Source organism: Eschrichtius robustus, chromosome 21 (assembly GCF_028021215.1).
Source record: "Eschrichtius robustus isolate mEscRob2 chromosome 21, mEscRob2.pri, whole genome shotgun sequence".
NCBI classification, from domain to species: domain Eukaryota; kingdom Metazoa; phylum Chordata; class Mammalia; order Artiodactyla; family Eschrichtiidae; genus Eschrichtius; species Eschrichtius robustus.
The window spans coordinates 12,731,336-12,753,967 of record NC_090844.1 but is presented as its reverse complement, the minus strand read 5'-3'; the positions used below and the strand labels follow the sequence as shown (position 1 = coordinate 12,753,967).

At 39.5% G+C, this 22,632-nt stretch overlaps 1 protein-coding gene and 1 non-coding gene across 3 annotated transcripts; both read left to right on the top strand.

Moving 5' to 3' along the window:
* The first annotated feature begins 9 nt into the window (after positions 1-9).
* On the top strand, positions 10-16,885 carry RWDD4 (RWD domain containing 4). 2 transcript variants are annotated; one of them, XM_068532226.1, is made up of 8 exons: positions 10-282; positions 3,434-3,514; positions 8,029-8,138; positions 8,244-8,391; positions 9,705-9,822; positions 11,747-11,796; positions 15,089-15,164; positions 15,459-16,885. In XM_068532226.1, the coding sequence occupies exons 1-7, from the start codon at positions 259-261 to the stop codon at positions 15,119-15,121; spliced, it is 564 nt and encodes a 187-aa protein (XP_068388327.1). In that variant the 5' UTR covers positions 10-258; the 3' UTR covers positions 15,122-15,164; positions 15,459-16,885. The 2 variants fall into 2 exon arrangements, with proteins under 2 accessions (XP_068388327.1, XP_068388326.1); XM_068532225.1 differs by having other exon boundaries at positions 15,089-16,885.
* Positions 5,754-5,861, top strand: LOC137756128 (U6 spliceosomal RNA). Its single transcript, XR_011072185.1, has one exon. It is a non-coding gene; the product is annotated as a U6 spliceosomal RNA (small nuclear RNA).
* Positions 16,886-22,632: the final 5,747 nt, after the last annotated feature.

The following is a 22,632-nucleotide window of genomic DNA, read 5'->3' as shown; positions in this document are numbered from 1 at the left end:
ACCGCCTTTCTGCCTCTCCTCCGACTCGCTGGCTCTCCTGTTGCGGAGGCCACCGGCTCACCGCTTGCAGCCCTCCGCCGACGGCTTCGCGCTGCCCGGGGATCGGGAACCCGCGAGACTCTCGTCTGCGGTGCTAAGGGTGTGCCTCAGCAGCCCAAGGCGCGGAAGAGGGACGCCCCGGCCTTCGGCCCACTGCCCTCGCTTTATTTTCGTTGTCGCGAACGCCGTCCGCCCGGGAGGCGCCCCGTGACCGGCGCGATGAGTGCCAACGAGGACCAGGAGGTGAGTCCGGGTGGACGATCCTTTCCCGCGCAGGCGCGGTGCCCCTCCCCGGCCCCGCACGTGCCCTCGCCTCTACGGCGACAGCCTGGCTGAGGCGCCCTAAGTTTGCGGGTGTCTTGCGCGGGGAGGCGCGGCGCGCCTACCTGGGTAGGGGACCACCTCTGCCTTTCCCCCGCACTGCAGTTTTGAGTTTTGCAAACCCTGGGGTTCCCCCAGGTCTCCTGATAACGAGGGCGAGTGTCCTTGGCCCGCGACCCGGTGCACTTGGCTCGCCTTAAATCCCGTGCGTTGTTCAGCGCCTGTGTTCTGAGTTAGGCTCCTTGGGAATCTAATCACCTTTACATTTTAAAATCTGTTGGCTGGTAGAGAAAGTTAATTGAGTTAGTTAAATTTCTGGTGCAGGGAAATAATGGCACTAGTGTCTTCTGGCCATGTTGCTTGGTGGAAGGAATCATTTAATGTACCCATCTGACAGTTGTCCAGTATCCGGATACGAAGTCTGTTTTGACCATCCATGTACTACCGGAATTGTATGGTTTACACTCAGGTATTTTCTCGTGAAATGCCACTTTGACATTGAATCATATGATATTAGAGTTGTAAGTAGGAGTTCACTTTTCATTTAGAGTATACTGCTTGAAAGTTAGCACTTTCAAGTGACACGTGTCATGGAATCTCGGGATTGGAAGTTACCTTTAAAGAAGACCCAAAATTCAACAAGCTATGATGTCTGAATCCTTCTAAAATATTCTTTCTTTAAATTTTTTTAAAATATTTATTTATTTATGGCTGTGTTGGGTCTTCGTTTCTGTGTGAGGGCTTTCTCTAGTTGCGGCAAGTGGGGGCCACTCTTCATCGCGGTGCGCGGGCCTCTCACTATCGCGGCCTCTCTTGTTGCAGAGCGCAGGCTCAGTAGTTGTGGCTCACGGGCCTAGTTGCTCCGCGGCATGTGGGATCTTCCCGGACCAGGGCTCGAACCCGTGTGCCCTGCATTGGCAGGCGGATTCTCAACCACTGCGCCACCAGGGAAGCCCCTAAAATAGTCTTGCCAGTTGAGTTTCTAAGAAGGCGTGAACAGTTCTTACTGTGTAGCATGGAGCGTATAGTGTAAGGTTTCTCAAAGTTTGGCCCGTGGACCACCGCCTAGAACCTTCTGGGTGGTTGTTAGAAAAACAGTTACCTGCACTCTAGCTCAGATTTACTGAATTGAAATTCCTGCGGTGAGAACCAGCCATCTCCATTTAACAGTAAAATAGCATCTTCTTCCACAGGACTGTTTTTCAGATGTTTGAAGACCATTTTCCTGGCCAGTTTTTCAGACCTCCTCCTCTCATACCAACTGGTTCCTTTCAGCTCTTCTCCATTTGTTCATTCCTTTTAGTTCCTTCACTCTTCTGGAATTGTGTATCTGTGGACACATTATAAGTTTATTTATGTTCTTTTTTTAAAATTTGGGCATTGCAGTTTTCTACAGTTAGATTTACTGTTAACAAAAACCCTTAAAGTGGTTTATGCAGAGCAGTTGTCTTTCATCTTCTGCTCTGTATGTTTAGGTACCTAAGGACAAGTTCTTCTACTTACCCTGTAAAGTTTCATCTTGTTAGATTGTTTTTAAAGGGCTTTTAAATCTCTTCTTCTGCTGCCAGCATGATTCACTATCCCATCAAATTGTCATCCACAAATTTGATAAGCCTGCCTCCAATTTTTGTTCCTGTCCAAGTCATTTAATTGAAATATGGGAAAGGATTAAGGACAGAAGGAGTAGCACTACATTTTGAGTAATGTTGTTTTTCTAATCTCATCTCAGTTATTCCTTGATCCAGTTTGAATTCTTATATGTTTTTTCTGTGAAGGTAGCAAGAGAAACCTATGGGGCCTTGCTGAAGTCCAGGTAGACTGTTTTGTCTCTTTCCCTAATGTACCAATCCAGTCACCCTCCGTAAGAAGGGTTGTGAACATATATCTTGTTTTTCATATTCTTGCCAAGTCGTAGGGGCTACTCCTTAACTCTGCTGGGTCCTCGCAAACTCTTTCTTTAATGATCTGTCTTAAAACATTTGTCCATGTAGGTCAAACTCACCATCCTGTAGTTTGTAGAATTCTCAACATGCATCTTTTTGAAAACTAAAATATCTGCAGAAGTGCAGTCTTTCTTTTCTTTACCTCTTCTGAGGTCTTTGTCAGTAATCACAACAGTGATGGGGTCTTCTCATTTGTAAGCCTACAGCGTTATAAGAAGAATTTCCAGGGCTTCCCTGGTGGCACAGTGGTTGAGAATCTGCCTGCCAATGCAGGGGACACGGGTTCGAGCCCTGGTCTGGGAAGATCCCACATGCCGCAGAGCAACTAGGCCCGTGAGCCACAACTACTGAGCCTGCGCGTCTGGAGCCTGTGCTCCGCAACAAGAGAGGCCGCGACAGTGAGAGGTCCGCGCACCGCGATGAAGAGTGGCCCCCGCTTGCCACAACTGGAGAAAGCCCTCGCACAGAAACAAAGACCCAACACAGCCAAAAATAAATTAATAAATTAATTTAAAAAAAAAAAAAAAAAAGAAGAAGTATTTCCAGCCAAGGATTGCTAGTTGCATTTTCTCTTGCAGTCCTTTTTCCCATCTTGGATAGATACTTGTCAACCTCTTTCTAACTACCATTTTTTAAAAGTTCTTTTTATTGTCCGTAAGTGTTTTTTCAAGTTTTGTATGCTTCTGTGGTAGGGATTACAAATATAAATAGTATGTGTAAATCATGGGGAACGACTCTGTTTCATACTTCTCGTCCGCAAGTTTAATGTTCTTTCTACCCAAGGCTAGCCTTTAGCAGAGTGAGAAAGCACAGGCTCTGGAGTTGCTTTAAACTGAATCTTATTTTCTTCCCTAGTAGGAAGGAGAAAACAGTAAGATCTTCATAGGATTGATGTGAGAATTAAGTGAGATAATCCACCGCAAAATGCTTAGCGGTGCCTGGCGCATAGTGTTAAAGAAAGGGTTAGGATTGTGATGTGTTAGTGTACGCACCTGGGTCATAAACGTCGAAGGCCATGTAAGTCAGGCAAGTTTTATGCTGTTGAGTGGACTTGAACCAGAAACAAAAGATCCTCTATTTCTAATCCATTTATATGACTAAACAACGCTCATGTGATTCATTTCTTTCAGATGGAACTGGAGGCATTGCGTTCTATTTATGAAGGAGATGAAAGTTTCCGGGAATTAAGTCCGGTTTCATTTCAATATAGGGTAAGACCTGGCATGAATAGAAGCACTTACTACTTTGTTGGAAAAGACGAAAGTTGCTTTTTAAAATGCTGGGGGCGGGTGTTGTTTTGTTTTTTTTCAATTTAGTGGTTTACATTTATTATGTCTTTGGATTTGCTGAAGCATTTAAATGAAAACTCATCACCATGACATGAGTTACTTTCAACTTTTGAAAACTTAATTCAGAAACTTTTAAAAACTAAGATAAACGTTTTTATTGTAAGAGAATTTTAAAATGTTAGAAACAGAAGAAACATTAGAAATTATGTGGTTTTACCTTCTAATCTTAAAGATAACGTCTCAGTCCTAACTTCCCAAGCTCCCACAGCTTATATTGATAAATGTTGGGGATAAAATCCAGGTCTCTAGTCCAAGTCTAGCATTCTTTTTACTACCCTATAATTTAGTCAAGAAAAGTTGATATTTTCTTAATTCTGTATTAGAAATGTGCGTGAATGTTTTATGAGTCTGTGAAATGTCAATTTTTCTTTAAAATAAAGGTTGCTTATAACTCTTTTTCAACGTGGAAGAGTACCAGTATTTTATTTTATAAATAAATAACATAAACCGTTCATCTGAATGATTTTAAGTAGTAGTGGGTGGTATGGAAAACTTTTTTTATAAAAGACTTATGCAGGATTTATGGTTGTTAACATTGTCACCATTTAAAATAAATTGTTTGAGAAATGGTCCTTACACATGATTGTTATCGACTTCACAGGAAGTAAATCCCTTATAGTTATTTTTTTTTAGAAACTCCCCTCTCTGCTCAATGCTTCTCAGTTCCCTTTCAAGCTCCACAGTCCTTACACCACTCCACGTATATACAGCAGAGCCTTTTAATGGCCGGAGGTAACAGTGGAGTTAAGCCCTGGGCCCTTCTGTTTGAATCCAGCCGTCCCCGCAGGCTTCCCCAGCCACGGCCCCTGTCCCCGAGCCAATGGGAGAGTCCCCTGTGCTTCCCCAGATGTCCGTGCTGACACCAGCAGCTACTCACTGAGCACACAGGCTCCAGGATGCCGTAGGACATGTGTGTGTCCTGTCGGGTGGACACACTGATGCGACCTGTAGGATGGATTTCTGGGCAATGGAGTGTGACGTCTGGACACAGTGAGCTGAGTCACAGGACCTGGGGTTCGGTTCTGGCTGAGTCCTGGTCACGCCCTGGGTTCCTGCACAGACAATGTTAGCAGCCTTCTCAGTGACTCTCCCCTTTCCGTTCTTACCGCAGCTTCCCTGGTGTCGCTTCACCACTAGGCCTCCCACTACTACTAGCCGGCTCTCTGAAATACAGCATGAGTTATCCCGCTCCTCTGTTTAAAAAGGTTTCTCCATTCCTGTAGAATGAGGACGAAACTCCTCAGCTTGACACCCAGTGCCTTCTGTTTGCTTCGGACTGTGCCTGCAGACTTTCCTAGCGCCGGCATCTGTTAGACGTGATACCTCGTTAAATGTTTCCCTGCATTGTCATTGATACTCTGTCTTGGGACACATTGTTTGCTCTTGCCCTCACCTCGCATCCATCATCCATCCCGCTCCTCCGTTAATGCTTGCCCCAAGCCTCCCCTGTGACGTACGTGGGCCACGTCTCCTCTCTGTCCCCTGACTTCAGAGTAGAATCGATAGTCCCCATTTCCTCATGCTATGTTCTGTCCCTTCGGAACTTTTCATAGTGCTGCAGTTTAGTGAGTTGTCTGAAGGTCTGTCTCCCTTGAAGACAGTAGTGGTCTTGTCTCTTGGGTAACGCACAGTGTGAGGCGTGTGGCAGTTTGTTTCTACATACACTTTGAGTAAGGATTTAGTGATTGCATAAAGCAAGTAACTTTTATTACTTTGTTTTTCCCACTGTACAGTGGAGTTCCCTGTGCTATACAGCAGCTTCTTATTAGTTATCTGTTTTATACCTGTTAGTGTGTATATGTCAATCCCAATCTCCCAATTCATCCCACCCACCTCTTTTATTACTTTTTAATTATCTCTACTTAAAACACAAGCATAAACTGATGACGTCCATTATGCAGGTAATCAACTTAGGTAAGTATAGCAACAGATCCCGAAGTTTAGTTGACATAATTTCTAAGCCTCACCTTATATTGATGTGGGGTATGATTGAGGGTAAGGAGATGTGAATAAAAACATTAGTGGTCAGAAAATAAAAGTGAGTCAAGTAACAATTTGGGGTGAAAATTTTTTAAGTCTTTTGACTGATGTTTAATATTAAGTATTTAAAAACCCACAAAGCAGCACATATACTAAAAATACTACAGAAGAGATTAGCATTGCCCTGTGCAAGAATGAGATGCTGATTCGTGAATCATTCCATAGTTTTATTGGAAAATCATCATTCTGCAACAACCAATGTGATGATTGTTTCAGGCAAGGATCCTTAATGGATACTGAAAGCTTTGGGTGAAAAGTTGTTGAGAAACAAGCTATGCACATGGTTTTGTAGTATCACCCACAGATTGCTTCGTAATTACAAAATGAAAAAGATACCTTTCCATTGAAGAGGTCTGGAGAATATCACCCTAACCAAGTGATCAAACTTGGTATCACCACTAATGATTCCGGAAGATCTTATGTGCCTCATTATTTGGTGCTGGGGGAGTACACCACATCGCCTACCCAGTATCTTTATCAAAGCCATTTACCAAAGCCGTTTAGTCTGAATCTGAACAGAGGAAACAGTCAGTCCTGATCTGGGGACTTATACAAGAAAACTGGCCTAGGTTCTTTTTGTCATGAAAGACATTTAGGAGGTGGGTTGGGTACTGGGGACTGTTGTAAATTAAAACAGAATAAAGAGATCTGACAACCAGATGTAATCCACGATCCTCGACGGATTATGGATTTGGGTGTTGAGGGAGTGCTTTGTTAAAGGACACTTTAGATATGATTGGTGACTTTTAATATAAGTTATAATTAGATAATATTTTTGTATCCATGTTGAATTTCTTGGGTGTGGTAATGGTTTTGTGGTTATAAAGGAGAAGGTCCTTATTCTCAGGATACTTTAGTTTAAGGACATTTCATCACGTCTGCAGTTTACTTTCAAATGGTTCAGCAAATGCCAAAGGAAAAAAATCACATACATTGGGGAAAGGGAGTTGGTCCTGTAGTGGAAGAAAGAGAAGGCAGGTGGCATAATAGGTATGTGGTGAATAAGATACGTGTCAGTGAGTGTTCATTGTTCTATTCTAGTTTTTCTGTAAAAGTTTTCGAAATAAAAAGCTGGGAAGAGCAAAAGAAATAGAAAAGACATCTTAAATTCAGGTCAAATAGGTGATCAAAAGATACAAACTTCCAACTATAAAGTAAATAAGTCGTGGGGATGTAATGTACAGCATGGCGACTGCAGTTGATAATACCCTATCGTGTACTTTGAAAGTTGCTAAGAGAGTAGATCTTAAAAGTTCTCATCACAAGAAAAAGAAAATTGTAACTGTGTGTGGTGATGGATGTTAACTAGATTCATTGTGGTGACCATTTTGCAATATATACAAATATTGAATCATGTTGTATACCTGAAAGTAGTATAATGTATGTCAGTTATACCTCAATTAAAAAAAATTTTTTTTTAAATAAATTTATTTATTTATTTTTGGCTGCATTGGGTCTTTGTTGCTGCACGCCGACTTTCTCTAGTTGCGGCGAGCGGGGGCTACTCTTTGTTGCAGTGCACGGGCTTCTCACTGCGGTGGCTTCTCTTGTTGCGGAGCACGGGCTCTAGGCCTGTGGGCTCCAGTAGTTGTGGCTTGTGGGCTCTAGAGCGCAGGCTCAGTAGTTGTGGCACATGGTCTTAGTTGCTCTGCGGAATGTGGGATCTTCCGGGACCAGGGCTCGAACCCGTGTCCCCTGCATTAGCAGGCGGATTCTTAACCACTGCACCACCGGGGAAGTCCCTAAAAATTTTAAAAACTTTTTCAGGAGCTGCTGTCCAGCCTAAGGCACTCCTTTCCCTTATCTCTCTACCCTTTCCTTTTTTCTATAAATTTTACATGTCATTTTCTACTTTCTTGGGATTGTGCTAATGCATATCAATTTACCTGTTCTTAAAGCCTCTTATGATTTAGCAATTGGAAAACTTAAGACAAAAATGAGGTGTTTCAAGTTTGTGGATTTTCGTTTTTGTCCATTCTCTTCTTGTTCCCATAGTTGATGTCTTATCTTTGTCCTCAGAAAGCTTTGATATAACAAAAAAATACATGTATCAGACATAATCTGGGGGCTGGAAAAGATTGGAGGGCTGATGAGAGAGACAGGCCATGGACATCAGCTAAAGCTGTTAAAATAGCCTAGGAGTGAGTTAAAAGACAGACTAATAAAAGACTGAGCCCTCACCCTGTGCTGGGTCTCAGCCCATACCCCGGAGCTTTTCAACATATGACATGACTGATCTGATCACGAGCATTGGAAAGAAGTCATTTTAAAGATCATCATTTAATATTCTGCCTTTGTAGCACTTTTTACAAGCCTAAGATTTCCCTTTTCTTCAGATAGGTGAAAACGGTGATCCCAAAGCCTTCCTAATAGAGATTTCCTGGACAGAGACCTATCCCCAGACACCTCCAATCATATCTATGAACGCCTTTTTTAACAACACCATGTGAGTAGTGTTTCGTTTTCGTGAGGTTTTTTTTGTTGGGGGGCGGGGGCAGGGTAACTGTCTCTTTTACTTTTCTCTTAGCAATGTATTTCTTGTGCATTGCAGATCGTCAGCTGTAAAGCAGAGCATATTAGCCAAGTTACAGGAAGCAGTGGAAGTGAATCTCGGGACGGCCATGACCTACACATTGTTTGAATATGCCAAGGACAATAAAGAGCGGCTCATGGAGAACCACCGTCCTGTCTGTTCCGCTGTGAGCAGGGGATTCACTTTCGCCATATTTTGTTTGTTCTGGTTTTACTCTGCTCGTAATTCATTTTTACTATTTTATTATTTTTTTTAAATTGGAGGGAGACTTTGTGTTAGATTTAAAATGATGGTTACATCTGAGTTAAATAAGAACAATGAATTTTAGATTTCTTAGTGTCTACTTATCTTTAAAAATGAAATTATATTCTCTAGATTTTACCCTTCACATAAGCCTAGAATACTTCATGGGTGTGCCAAAACTGAGCCGTGTAGAACCAAATACTTTTTCAAGTTTATTTAACATCTTCCTAAAGCTCAGATAGAAGATTTCTTACATAGTGCTGAAATACATACGAAATTACGTACTTTCTCCTTGAGGCTTATTTAGTTGTAAGTAGTCCTGCCACAGTTCAATTGGAAAGTGTTGCAGCTTAAGGAGACTTCATTAAATAGGAAAAAATTATTTTATTTCTAGAACTGTTTTAGGAAATAATCATCTTTTATGACCTTAAGCAGGTATGTGTTAGACCCCTCATGCACTCCAAGGCTTTCAGTGGTCCGTATCAGTTGCGTTTTGTCTTGTAAACCAAAGGCCACAAGCAGTTCTGGCTTCCGTGTTCCCCATGAATACAAGTGGACACTGAGATGCAGCTGGAGAAGCAGTGGAGGGCCGTGCCTCCTGGACCGGGGGCCAGACCGCATGGCCCTGAGCATGCACTCCTTTGCTGTGTGACCTTGGGCAGTTTCTTAATCTCTGTGCTCAGTTTTTTTATTTTTAAAATGGGGATTATAATAGTATCTACCTCGTGAGATTGTACTAAGGATCAAATCAGTGATAGCTGTACAACATTTATGGCAATGCTTGGCACGTAGTAAGCATTTTAAGTTTTGTCTATCTGACTACATGACCCCAGATATTTAAAAAATTTCCTTCATTTCCTCTGGGAACCAGGAGGTTCTAAGTAGGCATATGTGATTTTTCTAAGGACATATTTAACTTTCAAATAATGGCACATTAACTGAATTGTAAAATTACCTTGGCACTTCAGAGCTTCAGCATAATCCTGGTATCAGATCTTGTTTCTCAGGGACCTGGTTATAACAGTATAACTAATATTATGGCCTTCAATGTGAACTTTTAGGAGAGTGAAACCAATAATGTGCTAAGGTTCCTGATCTAGTAAATGAATATAATAATAAAGGATTCTTTTACTTCACAAACCTAAAAATTGTCAACTCATTTCAGGATGTAGCCATATTTAGTGTAATTCAGTAAGTGTTAAGGCTTGAGTCTAAGAATTTGTTCTTTTTTTCTAGACGTCCATAAGCAATATCATCTCAGTTGAAACTCCTAACACAGCCCCATCAAGTAAGAAAAAAGACAAAAAAGAACAACTTTCAAAAGCCCAGAAACGTAAGCTGGCAGATAAAACAGGTTTGTGTTATTTTTTTCTCTTTTGTAACACACGTAACTGGATTGCTTTTTGGTATGATATGGATGCTTAATAAGTATATTTAGATTTACAAGATTAGTTCTCTATACTCTTCATTCTTGGAACATTTGGATCAGAGACTGTTTTAGGTCACAGACGTATATTGAAAATATTTACTACTACTTTACCACAAGAGATAAACATTTGAGAAGAAGGTAAAGTGGCAAAGTAACTATAGATGAGTCTGAAGATTGTAGACCATTAGAATAGTGTACAGATGTGTGTCCTACTGGTACCCTGTATGACATGTTTGGAATTTTCCTGTTTGTTTACCTTTATGACAGATAAGTGTATTTTTGAAATTTTTTTGAAATATAGCTTTTATTTGAAATGAAGTCTGGTATACCATCAGATCTTAACACAATAAATAATTTAATGTTTTCGTCTGTAGTTGACTTACTTATACAACAAGATTTAAGAATATATATTTGGTCCTTTTTCTTTATTTAACCTAAAACTTTGCAAATTGACATCAATCTGTAAACTTTTTTCCCAGTTAAGGAAAATGAGGACATTACCATGTGTGCATATAGATATTTCTATCCACATACACAAGTGTGTACGTATACTTAGGTCTGTATGTGTGTGTTATTGCTGTATGGTTACAAGCTGCCCTTTATTAAAAGAAGTGACCCTTTTACTTTGGTGAAGAAGTTTAAAATAATACCCTTTCTCTTATAAAGTGATGGTAGTTTTTGGTTGTTTATGTTTTGTTTAATGTCATTTGTGGCAAAATAAAAAGAAAGCAACCGTGTTGGCCCTCAAAATACATTTTTTGAGATCGTATTGGTTTATGAAATAGAAAATCTGGGACTCCATTATACCGACTGTCAAAGCAGCATTAAAGTATAAACAACTGAAGCAGTAAGTTGTTAGCCATTACAATCTGTTTTTTAGAATTTTGGTTCATCTCTTTTCAGAATGTTTTAGCATGTATTTCAGTTAGTTTGTTACTGTTGCTTTCACACATAATGATCTACAGTTGTTCCCTTTCATTACTATCTCCCTACCTCCCTCTCCTTGGTGATGCCCACCTAAAAGTCCTTATCTTCCTATAAGTATGGTGCAGGAGCTTGTGACTTGAAACGTGCATTCTAAATAAAACTTTAATGGGACAGTCGTGGCATTGTGGGTAAGTTTTGGTTACCAAAATCGGTGATCTGTCCCCGTGCCCCCTTATAACCAGTAACCAGTGAGATAAGATTCTTATTGGCATGAAGGAGAAAAGAGCCATTAGCATCTAAAATTGAGCTCCAGTGATATGATAGCTTTTCTCCTATAAGAATCACAGGGTTAGTTTCTGTTTCTCTTACTCTACAATTAGTGTCCTTGATTTGAATGCAGATTTTGAAAGTTTCATAAAATGAGGCATATATAGATATATCAAGCAAAGAGGAAATCAAGACATTTTAAATTGAAAATTTTTAGACTGCATTTATTAAACTATTTTTCAAATTTGAATATTCTATTAAAAGAGTGAAATTACTTCATAAACTATAAATTCTTATAAAAGGGTTGCGCTTGCTTTTAAGCACTCCCAACAGGTTAAAGCCCTGATTAAAGAATGTCAGATTATAAAATGGATATTTTATCAGAGCACAGCAGTTAGTAAATAAGTTGGCCCGGCCTCCTCTTAGGTTTGCAGGCAGACGTGTTGAGAAGGCCTCTTGTCTTGAGCCTGCTTCCTGGCATGAGCACTAACTCACAAAAGAGCAAACTGGCACAACTTCTCACTTCAGTAAGCAAGGACCTTTTATTATTTAAATTTTTAATACATTTGTTGTGTAGAGTAGTATATAAAATCTTATTTAAATTTAAATATTACTCATTGGTCTTAGATATAAAGTTAGTGTTTTCATCCTTTAGATCACAAAGGAGAACTTCCTCGAGGTTGGAACTGGGTTGATGTGGTGAAGGTATGTAATATTTATATTCCAGTCTTCAAAAAATTGTTACAGTTATTGCCATCAAGTAATGAAATTTATATCTTCCATTTTCTCCCCTTCAACCTTTGGATTTTACTGGGATGTCTGTTTCCTTTTTCACGTTCAGCATGTAAGTATTTTTGAAATATCTTTCACATTTTTCTCTTCCCTACACCCTCAGTTTTAGGTTTTCTTTTTTTAATAATGGAAAATCTGTAGAAATGAGTTATAACTACAGTAAAGTGTGCCTGTTTATGTAAGTACATCTGAAGACTAGACGTACTAAAATATGACTCTAAATTATAGATAATATGGAATTTGAAACAAGTCATGAAAAGGAGTGCTTTGATTTCTTGGTAGAAGTTAAGTATTTTTTTTACGGCAGACCCTAAATGTAATTTCCCACCGTTGTCAAGAAAGCTTTTCTGTTTTTGTTGTTGAAAATTGTTTACTTTCCACTTGGAACTTTTTGTCCTCTTCTCTCTGGTTTTTTTTGTGCCTTACTCGTCAACTGATCCTTAATACAGTAAGTTAATGCCCTGTCTAGGACTTCGTGAAATGAGTTTTCATTCCAATTAGTGTCACTACTGCTGTGTGGAGTAATTAATATGATCCAAGATTAGGATTAATGAGGACCCACAAGTATCGGTAATTTAAAAGCAGTGTATTCTTAAAGTTTATTTTGAAGCCAGCTGTTTGGGCCATAGGATGCTTTTTCTATAGAACCTGTTTGAAGTAATTTTTGTGCTTCTAAAATCTAGTACAAAAATATTACCTGAGAGTAGGGAGCCATGAGCCACAACTGGAATAAAGAAACACAGTACACGCAGACCTTGTTTTATTTCAGTTCACTTTATCTTGCTTTGTAGATACTGTTTTGTACAAATTGAAGGTGTGTGGCAATCCTGCATTGTCAGACGATGGTTTGCATTTTTTAGCAATACAGTATTTTTTGATTAAAGTATGTGCATCGTTTTTTTAGACATCACGCTATTGCACACTTAATAAACTACAGTATAGTGTAAACATTTATGTGCACTGGGAAACCAAAAAATTCGTGTGTCTCACTTTATTATGATGTTTGCTTTATTGCGGTCGTCTGGAACCCAACCCGCAAAATTTTGAGGTCGGCCTTTACTACTTCTTGCCTTCCTGGGAAGAGGCTGACCCTATACAAGCCATCTGTGTGGGTGAAGCTTCTCTGGCGTTCTCTCATTGACTTGGGCCCCCGCCACTGATCCGTGATGGATACTTACCATTGTCCCAGGTGCACCTGTATTTATCTCACCAGCTGAGTCTGCTCTCCCCTTAAAATGCTGCCTGCTCCAGAGGAGCTGTCTCCCAATCAGAGTAAGGATCCATCTTTTCGGTGTGGCGCATCCCAGCCAAGCATGAAAAGGAGAATAATCTGGGTCATCTCAAGTGATCATGATGCTCCTTTTTCCCGAGAGCCAGAAGTGTTGTTTTCAGTTTTTTTGTTTTTGTTTTTGATGTGGACCATTTTTTAAAGTCTTATTGAATTTGTTACAATATTGCTTTTGTTTTTTATGTTTTGGTTTTTTGGCCATGAGGCATGTGGGATTTTAGCTCCCCAACCAGGGATTGAGCCCACACCCCCTGCATTGGAAGACGAAGTCTTAACCACTGGACCGCCAGGGAAGTGCCCAGTTTGTTTTTAAGAGAGACCTTCTTAGTATAAATTAGAATTTTAAGCCAGAAAAGAAAGTAAAATTCAAATAATCCAGTAAGCTTGGGAGATGGGAGAGAGATTTTTAAGAAGGAGCTTACCACCTAGACACGGTTTGGACTCAGAATCCATTACTCTAAGCCAGTGGTTTCCACATGGGGTCTTTGGAGGCCCTCTCGGAGGGACTATCAGGTTCAAACTCTTTGCATCAAAATAGTAAGATGTTTTTGCCTTTTTTACACTTCCTCTCGCACATGTACAGTGGCATTTACGAGAGGCTGCATGAAGTGTGATGATGCCATGACTACGTTCTCCTATTAGAGCACTAATGGAATGTGTGCTTTTATATTCTTGCGTTTTCCAGAATTTTCTAAGATAGTAAGTAGGTTTAGGATCTAAGTACGTTCATTTCTGTGTTCACTCCGTTTGTTCCTAGTACTTGGACTGTTTTTTTTGTTTTTTTTTTTAACTTGGACTGTTTTTGTTGGCCATTTTCCATTATATCTGTCTTACTGTAGAAGCAGATTTGTGAGAACCCAGCTATGTTCTGTTGAGCTCAATAATAAAGAGATTTGCAAAAATGTGAAACAACACTACTCTTCACTTTAAGTTTTGGTTTTTTGTTTTAGAAAATGCAGTTTTTCATTTTTAAAATGTGACTGGGTTGTCATTATTGTTATTTTTAAATTTATTTTATTTATCTACTTTTTTTTTGGCTGCGTTGGGTCTTCGTTGCTGCGCATGGGCTTTCTCTAGTTGTGGCGAGCGGGGGCTACTCTTCGTTGTGTTGCGCGGGCTTCTCATTGCGGTGGCTTCTCTTGTTGTGGAGCACGGGCTCTAGGCATGCGGGTTTCAGTAGTTGTGGCACATGGGCTCAGTAGTTGTGGCGCACGGGCTTAGTTGCTCCGCAGCATGTGGGATCTTCCAGGACCAGGGCTCGAACCCATGTCCCTTGCGTTGGCAGGTGGGTTCTTAACCACTGCGCCACCAGGGAAGCCCCTGTTATTTTTACATGAATTAAATTTCTCAGCTTTCACATGCAGGTGGGTATAATGTATATTTTAAAAAACAAAAAACAAAAAACCTCTTTAGGATTCTCAATTTTTAAGAGTGGGAAGAGGTCCTGGAGCCAAAATGTTTGAGAAGCGCAGTTTAAGACTTGTATCACGTTTTCAAAACTAACTGTAAGAATTACCTAGTTCAGATGATAAATCTTAAGTGTTTTATATAATTTTAAAATTTTAGAATTTATTATTTGTAAAAAAACAAAAATAGAAGAATATCATTCATTTTATAAATGGTACCTTTTGTATACTCGTGGTTCCGATTTGTTTCTTGGAAAGCTTCAAGGGATTTTTTTACCTCTCTTGTTCTGTTGAGGTTATGTTTTCAAAGAATCCTGTTTAAAGTAGCTGAGGCTAAAGTTGAAAAGTATTTCCATATGGTAGAAGCTGTAGATGGTGCAAGTTACTTGAACCTTGTTGCCTGTTGTTCTATTAACTGTAAATGTTGACTTTTGATATGATGTGGAAATAGTGAACTCAAATAATATGATAGCTTAAATTTGTTGAATATTTCTTTCATCTTTTTTTATAGTTAAGCAAAACTGGCTCTAAAGATGATGAATAGCACTTGGAATTGGAGACGAGGGAGGAAGAGCATCCTTTAAAAAGTAAACTGGGTTCCAAATCTTTCATTACTCTTTTCTGGTATTGAGGTGGCTTTTTATAAAACCATTTTTTTGTATGTTTCTTACGTAAAAAAATGTTTTAAGCTGAAAGTTCATGAAGAGATCTGGTTGTATTAAATTACTTTCACAAACTTGCCTTAATAAAAGGTGAAAATGTTACTGTTTAATATACTTTATGAAGCCAATTGGCCTTTGTAAATGGGCAAATATGGGGAATTATAAATCATCGGTGTTGATTTATGTGATCTTATTCTGGTGGATGTGATTTTTTTAAAGGAGTATGAAGCCCTTTTCAAATTCTCATCCCAGTGGAGGAGAAGACTGAGTGAACAGTGCGTTCACAGCATGATCCGTATGAATAGGCTTCTCGTCTGTACGTCCTCATCCCTTCCTTCTCTTAATTACTGAAGCGTAAATTGCTTCAGAGAAATTTAAATACTAGTATTTGAACTTTATACATAATATTCTTTGTAGTTCCTTTTTATTTTTCAAGGGTGAACTGCTTTTTAATAAATGAATATGTTTATACTTTCCTTCTGGTTTGGGTTATGATGTTTGATCATGAGAGCTTTCAATGGTATGTGGGATAGGAGAAAGAAAAATAAAAAAAAAACCAAATCTGCCAAATACATTAGAAAGCATTTGACTAGAAGTGCTGGTTCCTATTTAAAACCGTTCTCTTTGCTGCATATACCAAAATGGGAGTAAAAGATGCCTTAATATTTAATTTTTATATTGTTAGAGATAATGGTTTTCATAAATTCCTATTTATCTGTTGTTGTGTATTTTTAGTTGTTTGATAACTGAGTTCTTCTAAGTGGTTTCACATAAAACCACATTTCAAGCTTTGTTTCTTTTCAAGTATCCAAATGTATGTCTCAGCCCGCTCATCTTTGTAAAAATAGACATAGAAGTCTTTCAAATGCTGTTTTAGCAAGAAGTTACTGATGTGTATGTGCCGTTTACAGTGATTCTGTATATACTCCCCAGCTTCAAAAACACTTAGAACTGCTGCTGTGGTTTCTGGAAGAGTCAGTTGTTGGTTCCTCAATTACACCTGTGCAGCTCGGGTCTGAGTTTTTAAAGAATAGTTAACTTTTAAAGAAGTTTCTTTATCAAAAGAGCAGTTTGAGTTATATCCATGGTTTTTGCTGGGTTAACATTGGCTTCAGTTAAATCGTTTCAATTATAAAGTAAGTATAACTATGGTGAAGAAGCTTGTCTCATTTTTAAATGCTGAATCACATTTTATTTCTTGAATTAATACGATAGAAACGTCAAAATTCAGGACCACTGGAATATGCCAACTTTTTTGTTTTGGGGTTGTGTGTATAGTTTTTGTTGTGCCGATTTGTTTGCTTGTTTTTTAAAGAAACTGAAACTGCTATGTCTGCTAGTGGAAGAAAATGCTTTGTTTTGGCTCTGAAGATTCTGAAATTATTCAGGCATATCGTGGTTCATAGATTACAAAGAATAATGCTAGTTAAATGCCAATGAGCTATTTTTACTCTTTTTATACGAAATGTACAAATTTCGGGGGGGTGATGGTGACAGCGGTGCCTCTTACTACCTTATGTAAAACACTTGAACATTTTCATCAATATTGCCATCATCTGTTTAAGACTCCCAGTATATTTTCTCAACGTGTTTACCTAAAGTTGTATGGAATGACATAATAAGCAATAAAATCTGAATTACACCCAGTGATGTTTCTACATGTTTTATTTCACATCACTTGAGAGAGAATTGTTGGTTCTATAACTGCACAGACTTACGGTACAAGATGTACCATCCAGCTAGAAACTGTTCCAAATGTTGGACTAAAAAAGGTTTTTTAAATGAACTGATGAGAGGGTAAGATATACCCAGAGTCTAAAAAATTAAATGAAAGTTGGAAGCTTCAGTTTTCACAGCCTCAGGGGGCCCAGAAGACAGGAGATGAAGTCCAGGATCAACCCAGGGTAGGGAGGCATAACACATGCACACACACACAGCATGCATGAGGCTGAGACGTGTCCCCCATGGGGGCCCTGAGGAAGAGTTCTTGTCTTGAACTTTGGTTCTGGGTGTAGTAGAAAATGTCAGTATACATACATGTACTCTCCTGCACTCATAACAAGTTATCTCATACTTGGGTTTCAGCCCAAATTCCTCCCCCATGTGGGCAATTTCAAAAAAACCCTCAAGCCAGGGTGGTACCAGGTGGGTAGAACCTCTGGACAACTGATAGAAAAGAGCACAAATCCACTCTGAAATGTTGAACCCACCATCAATCCAGACCTCCAAAGAAGCCCCACGGAGTGAATACAGAACAAGAGGTGTTATCTGGTAGGAATTACCTGGTAATCTATGGTTCAGAATTTCACTGTTTTTGATTATTTGACAAAATAAGGAAGTGATGTATGGTCTAAAGTGTTTTTCAGACTGCACTTTGTGATCCATTAGTGAAGAAATTAATTGAGTGTCTTTACCAGCAGTTTTTCTAATGGAATGGACTAGAATAGGATTAAACAGAAAATACCAGTATACACTGCATGTTGTAAGGGTATTTGGGGGTGTGTATGTGTAAGTATTATGTAAAATTTATTTCTTAAAGTGAATAATGGTGAAAAAAGTTTGAAAGCCGCTGATGAAAGTGTACAAAAGATGGAACAAATTTTATATGAAAACCGGTAATTTTTAAAAAGACAATATATGCCTTTCAGAGTGCTAATAACATTGGTCGTTAATTTTGCATTATTACTGAAGACCAATTAAGTAAAGCCACATTGCATAGTGTAATGGGAAAGGAGCAAAACATTTGATTTGGAGTAGGATTTTTTTAATGACTTTGTCCTGCAAGAATCTTCATTATTACAGATTTACAGTTTTTGCTTATATGAAGAACTGAAGAGAACACCTACAGAGCTAATACCTGAGTAAATAAATAAATCATTTTAATAGCTTTAATTTCATACTGATAAGAACCAAAAATAAGAAAATTAGTTCAATTTTCCCACCATTTCTAGAGGTATGATCATTTTCTTCCTGGGTTTCCTCTATCATCAATCCAGTTTCCAAAATAAATTATAACCTGCTGATGGTGGTGATAAAATAGACAGGAAGCACCCGCACCCCTGCCCATTTTCCCCTGTGTGTTAACTGCTGGCAGCTGGGAAGTTTGAAGTGACCTTGCACGTTTCTCTGCAGCCTTCTGGTGCTATAAGAGGTCTTTTTCTGTGGATCCCACGAAGATTTGGCCTGTGGGGACACTCTTCTTGATGCTTGAAACAACAAACCGTCTCTATGATCAGTTCTTTCTTATTTCATTCATAAAAGAGAATGCAAACTATAAAAGGAGGAAACTGTCCCCAGGGTTGGGAGGAGGGGCAGGAGGAGGATGCAGATGAAATCATTTTGCTTCATAATTAAGTGGTTAGAAATTAACCTTGAAAGTTTTAATCTATGACAGTGTGTAGAATGCAGAAGGAGATAAGAAAGGCTTTCATGTATGGAATTAACACAGGACGGGCCTCAGCAGCCTCACGGTGTGTAGACTGACGACTCCTTTGACCTTCCCTGCTCCAGAGCTGCATTCTGCAGCTACTGCAGGGTGACACTGCGTGTGTGTTTTTACAGAGGGCAGTAGGTGTTCTGAATCACTATCCACCTCATTTGTGAAGGAACAGACTGAGGCTTGGACCCTTGTATCCTCGGAAAATCTGAATCCCTCTGAGGTTTCAGTGGATGCAAACACTTTATTAATTCCTACATTCTTTTCACTGTCTGTTTTGAATTCTTAAAATCACGCCTTTTTCAAATTCTACCCAATAGGATGATTTTTTTTTAACACAAATGTGAAAAATTAAAAGTGAAAACTTTTCCTCCTTTTTCTGTCCTATTTCTCTGAAGATTACTAAATCTAGGATTTGTCAGTTGGCCATTTCATTCGATAAATGCAGAATACACTAAATATTCTTCCCCTTCCAGGGGCTGCTCGAAGATAAAATTTTTAATTGGTGGATGCTATTTATTTAAAATTCTCATGATAACGGAGAAATCATGGAGTGGTTATAAGAATGGCCATCCATCTGCTAAAAGAAAAACTTCACTCCCACTACATGCTGACAAATGCCATCTGTTAAATTTTTCCCTTAGTTTCTTTTTCTCCAAGTCTTTTTTTTTTTTTACTCTGAGTAAGGTGGACAGCCTCTAGAGGGGTTTTTTCCCCAGCTTTATTGAGCTGTAATTGACATATAACATTGTGTAAGTACAACGTGATGATTTGATACACTTATCACACTATGATCATTTAACACCTCCATCTGTTCATATAATTATTTTTGCGTGTGGTGAGAACAATTAGGATCTATTTGCCTTGCTAAGTATAAAATACAGTATTGTTAACTGTAGTCTCCATGCTGGACGTTAGATCCCCAGAACTTATTCATGTTATAGCTGGAAGTTTGTACCCTTTGACCAGCATCTCCCAACCCTCCAGCCCCTGGCAGCCACCATCTACATTGTTTCTACGTGTTCAGCTTTTTTCGGATTCCACATACAGATCGTAACAGTGTTTGTCTTCCTCTGTCTGGCTTATTTCACTTTAGCACAAGGCCCTCAAGTTCCATCCATGTTGTCACAAATGGCAGGATTTCCTCTTTCTCATGACTGAATAATATTCCATCCTATCGAGGGCTTTGAGCACAGGAGTGAGGCGATCTGACTTTTGTTTCAACAGTTTATTGTGGCTTCTGTGTTGGGGATGGACTGAAGCAGAAGGGAAGGCAGGGAGAGACCAGTGGGGAAGCTGTTGCAGAAATGCGGGTGAAAATAACGATGGCTTGAACTAGGATGGGAGGTGGAGGTGGGTGAGCGGTGATCAGCTTCTCGATGTGTGTTGAGAGAACTGCTCACAGGATTTGCTAACAGGTCAGATGAAGGATGTGGGAGAAATAAATAGACGCGTATCAGTAATGATTCCTAGGGAATTCCCTGGCAGTCCAGTGGTTAGGAGTCTGTGCTTTCACTGCTGAGGGCCCAGTCGGGGAACTAAGATCCCACAAGCCGTGTGGTGCCGGCCAAAAATCAAATAATAATGACTCCTAAGCTTTTGACCTGAGCAATTGCAAAAAGTCAGTCTTGGGCTTCCCTGGTGGCGCAGTGGTTGAGAATCTGCCTGCTAATGCAGGGGACACGGGTTCGAGCCCTGGTCTGGGAAGATCCCACGTGCCGCGGAGCAGCTGGGCCCGTGAGCCACAACTACTGAGCCTGCGCGTCTGGAGCCTGTGCTCCGCAACAAGAGAGGCCGCGACAGTGAGAGGCCCGCGCACTGCGATGAAGAGTGGCCCCCACTCACCGCAACTAGAGAAAGCCCTCGCACAGAAACGAAGACCCAACACAGCCAAAAATATAAATAAATAAAATTAAAAAAAAAAAATGGCACGTACGAAGACTTGGACTCACAGATGTGTGGGTTTAGATCTTCCTTCTGCTATTTCACCTTCATTTTAGAAGTGTATTTGTAATTTTTTATTCTGATATAATTTTAAATGCAGCATTGACATATATACATTAATATGTATAAAATAGGGCTTCCCTGGTGGCGCAGTGGTTGAGAATCTGCCTGCCAATGCAGGGGACACGGGTTCGAGCCCTGGTCTGGGAAGATCCCACATGCCGCGGAGCGACTAGGCCCGTGAGCCACAACTACTGAGCCTGCGCGTCTGGAGCCTGTGCTCCGCAACAAGAGAGGCCGCGACAGTGAGAGGTCCGCGCACCGCGATGAAGAGTGGCCCCCGCTTGCCGCAACTAGAGAAAGCCCTCGCACAAAAACGAAGCCCCGACACAGCCAGAAATAAATAAGTAAATAAAGCCAGAAAACATCTTTAAAATAAATAAATAAATAAAGGTCAGTCTTGTCAGAGACATTAATTCTCCCTAAATTATCCTACAAATTTAAGGTAATCTCAGTGAACTCGCAACTTGATGGGTTTTTTTTTGCAACTTGACTTTTAAAAGAAAAAAAAAAAAAGCTTATTCTAAAGTTCTTAAGGAAAACCAAGCACACTGAAACAGCCAGAAAAAAATATTGAAAAAGAAGAGTAATAAAGCAAGATTAGTTCTACCCATTAGTAAAACATACTTCAAGCAACAGGAATTAAAGTGATAAGGTACTGGCACCTACTCTGTTCAATGAAATAGAATAGAATCCAGAAATGGACCTAAATATATACAGTAATTCATGATATCTCTGTAGAAAATACAGTTTCTTCAATAACTGGTATTAGAACAACTGGATAGCCACCTGGGGGGGAGGAAAGGAAAGGCATTCCTATCTCACTATTTACATCATAGTAATTTCCATAGATCAAGGAAAAAAAAATGATTCTTAAGTATATAATTTCAGAATGAGATGACCTTCCTTATATTGGACACAAAAGCCTGAAGCCATAAAGAAAATGCTAAGTTGGATGATGTAAAAATGAAAAAGTTCTGCATAGAAATAATTTCCATAAATAAGACAAACAACAAACTTTTTCTTTTTGAAAAAAAATTTAATTTTTGAAAGAAAAATTACTTTCAATATATATACGTAGTAAAAGCTCTTAGAAATTATCAAGAGAAATTATCAAGAGAAATACGAGCAAAGAATGTGACAGTTTTAGAAAAGGAAATGTAAATGACTTAAAGAAAAAGATGTTCACTCTCATAATAAAAGAAATGAAATCTGCAGTGAGATTCCATTTTTCTCCTATGAGACTGGCGAAGACTGAAAAGTTTGGTAATACCATTTTGGAAGTTGTGAGGAAACAGGCTTTCTCCTACAAAGTTTTTTGAGTGTAAATTATACAACCTTTATGAAAGACAATTCAGCAACGCCTGTCAAAACCACAAATACCGTTGGTCCAGAAATTCCACTTCTAGGAATTGTTCCCACTTCTATGCTTGTCTATGTGTGAAATGATCCGTGTGCATGGATAATATCCTTTACTATTACTCGTCCACAATCAGTATCAGTATCTTTAGGTATATCCTGGATGAAAGGCACCAGATTGGATTTGGGATCAAATCCAATGTGGTAGAGTGACTCTTAAGCTTTTGACCTTAGCAACTGCAAAAAATCAATTGTTAGAGATATTAATTCTCCTTAAATTATCCTATAAATTTAAGGTAAACTCAGTGGTAGAGTGAAAAGGGCATTTGCATCAGAATCAAGCAGATGTATTAAAGGTATGCCCTTCCGCATTATTCGTGTGAATTTAAGTAAATGATGTCTCTCAGCCTCAAGTACTTCAACTGTAAGATGGGGACTTACTGGGAGAAGCAGACCACCGTGAGGCCCGAGGACCCCACGTGTCTTTGCTGAGATGCCAACCTACAAGGCCTTCCCATCCTCCGTCCCGAGCCCTTTGTGTAGCTGAGTCACACGGGCCACCACTGTGACTGCAGTGCACCCCGCTTGCCCCGC

Bases quoted from the DNA above. Each gene is read 5' to 3' on its own strand.
- RWDD4 (XM_068532226.1), top strand. From the start codon at position 259: ATGAGTGCCAACGAGGACCAGGAG. The intron at 3,515-8,028 runs GTAAGACCTGGC...CCTTTTCTTCAG, and splicing joins CGGTTTCATTTCAATATAGG to ATAGGTGAAAACGGTGATCC. The intron at 8,392-9,704 runs GTGAGCAGGGGA...CTTTTTTTCTAG, and splicing joins ACCGTCCTGTCTGTTCCGCT to ACGTCCATAAGCAATATCAT.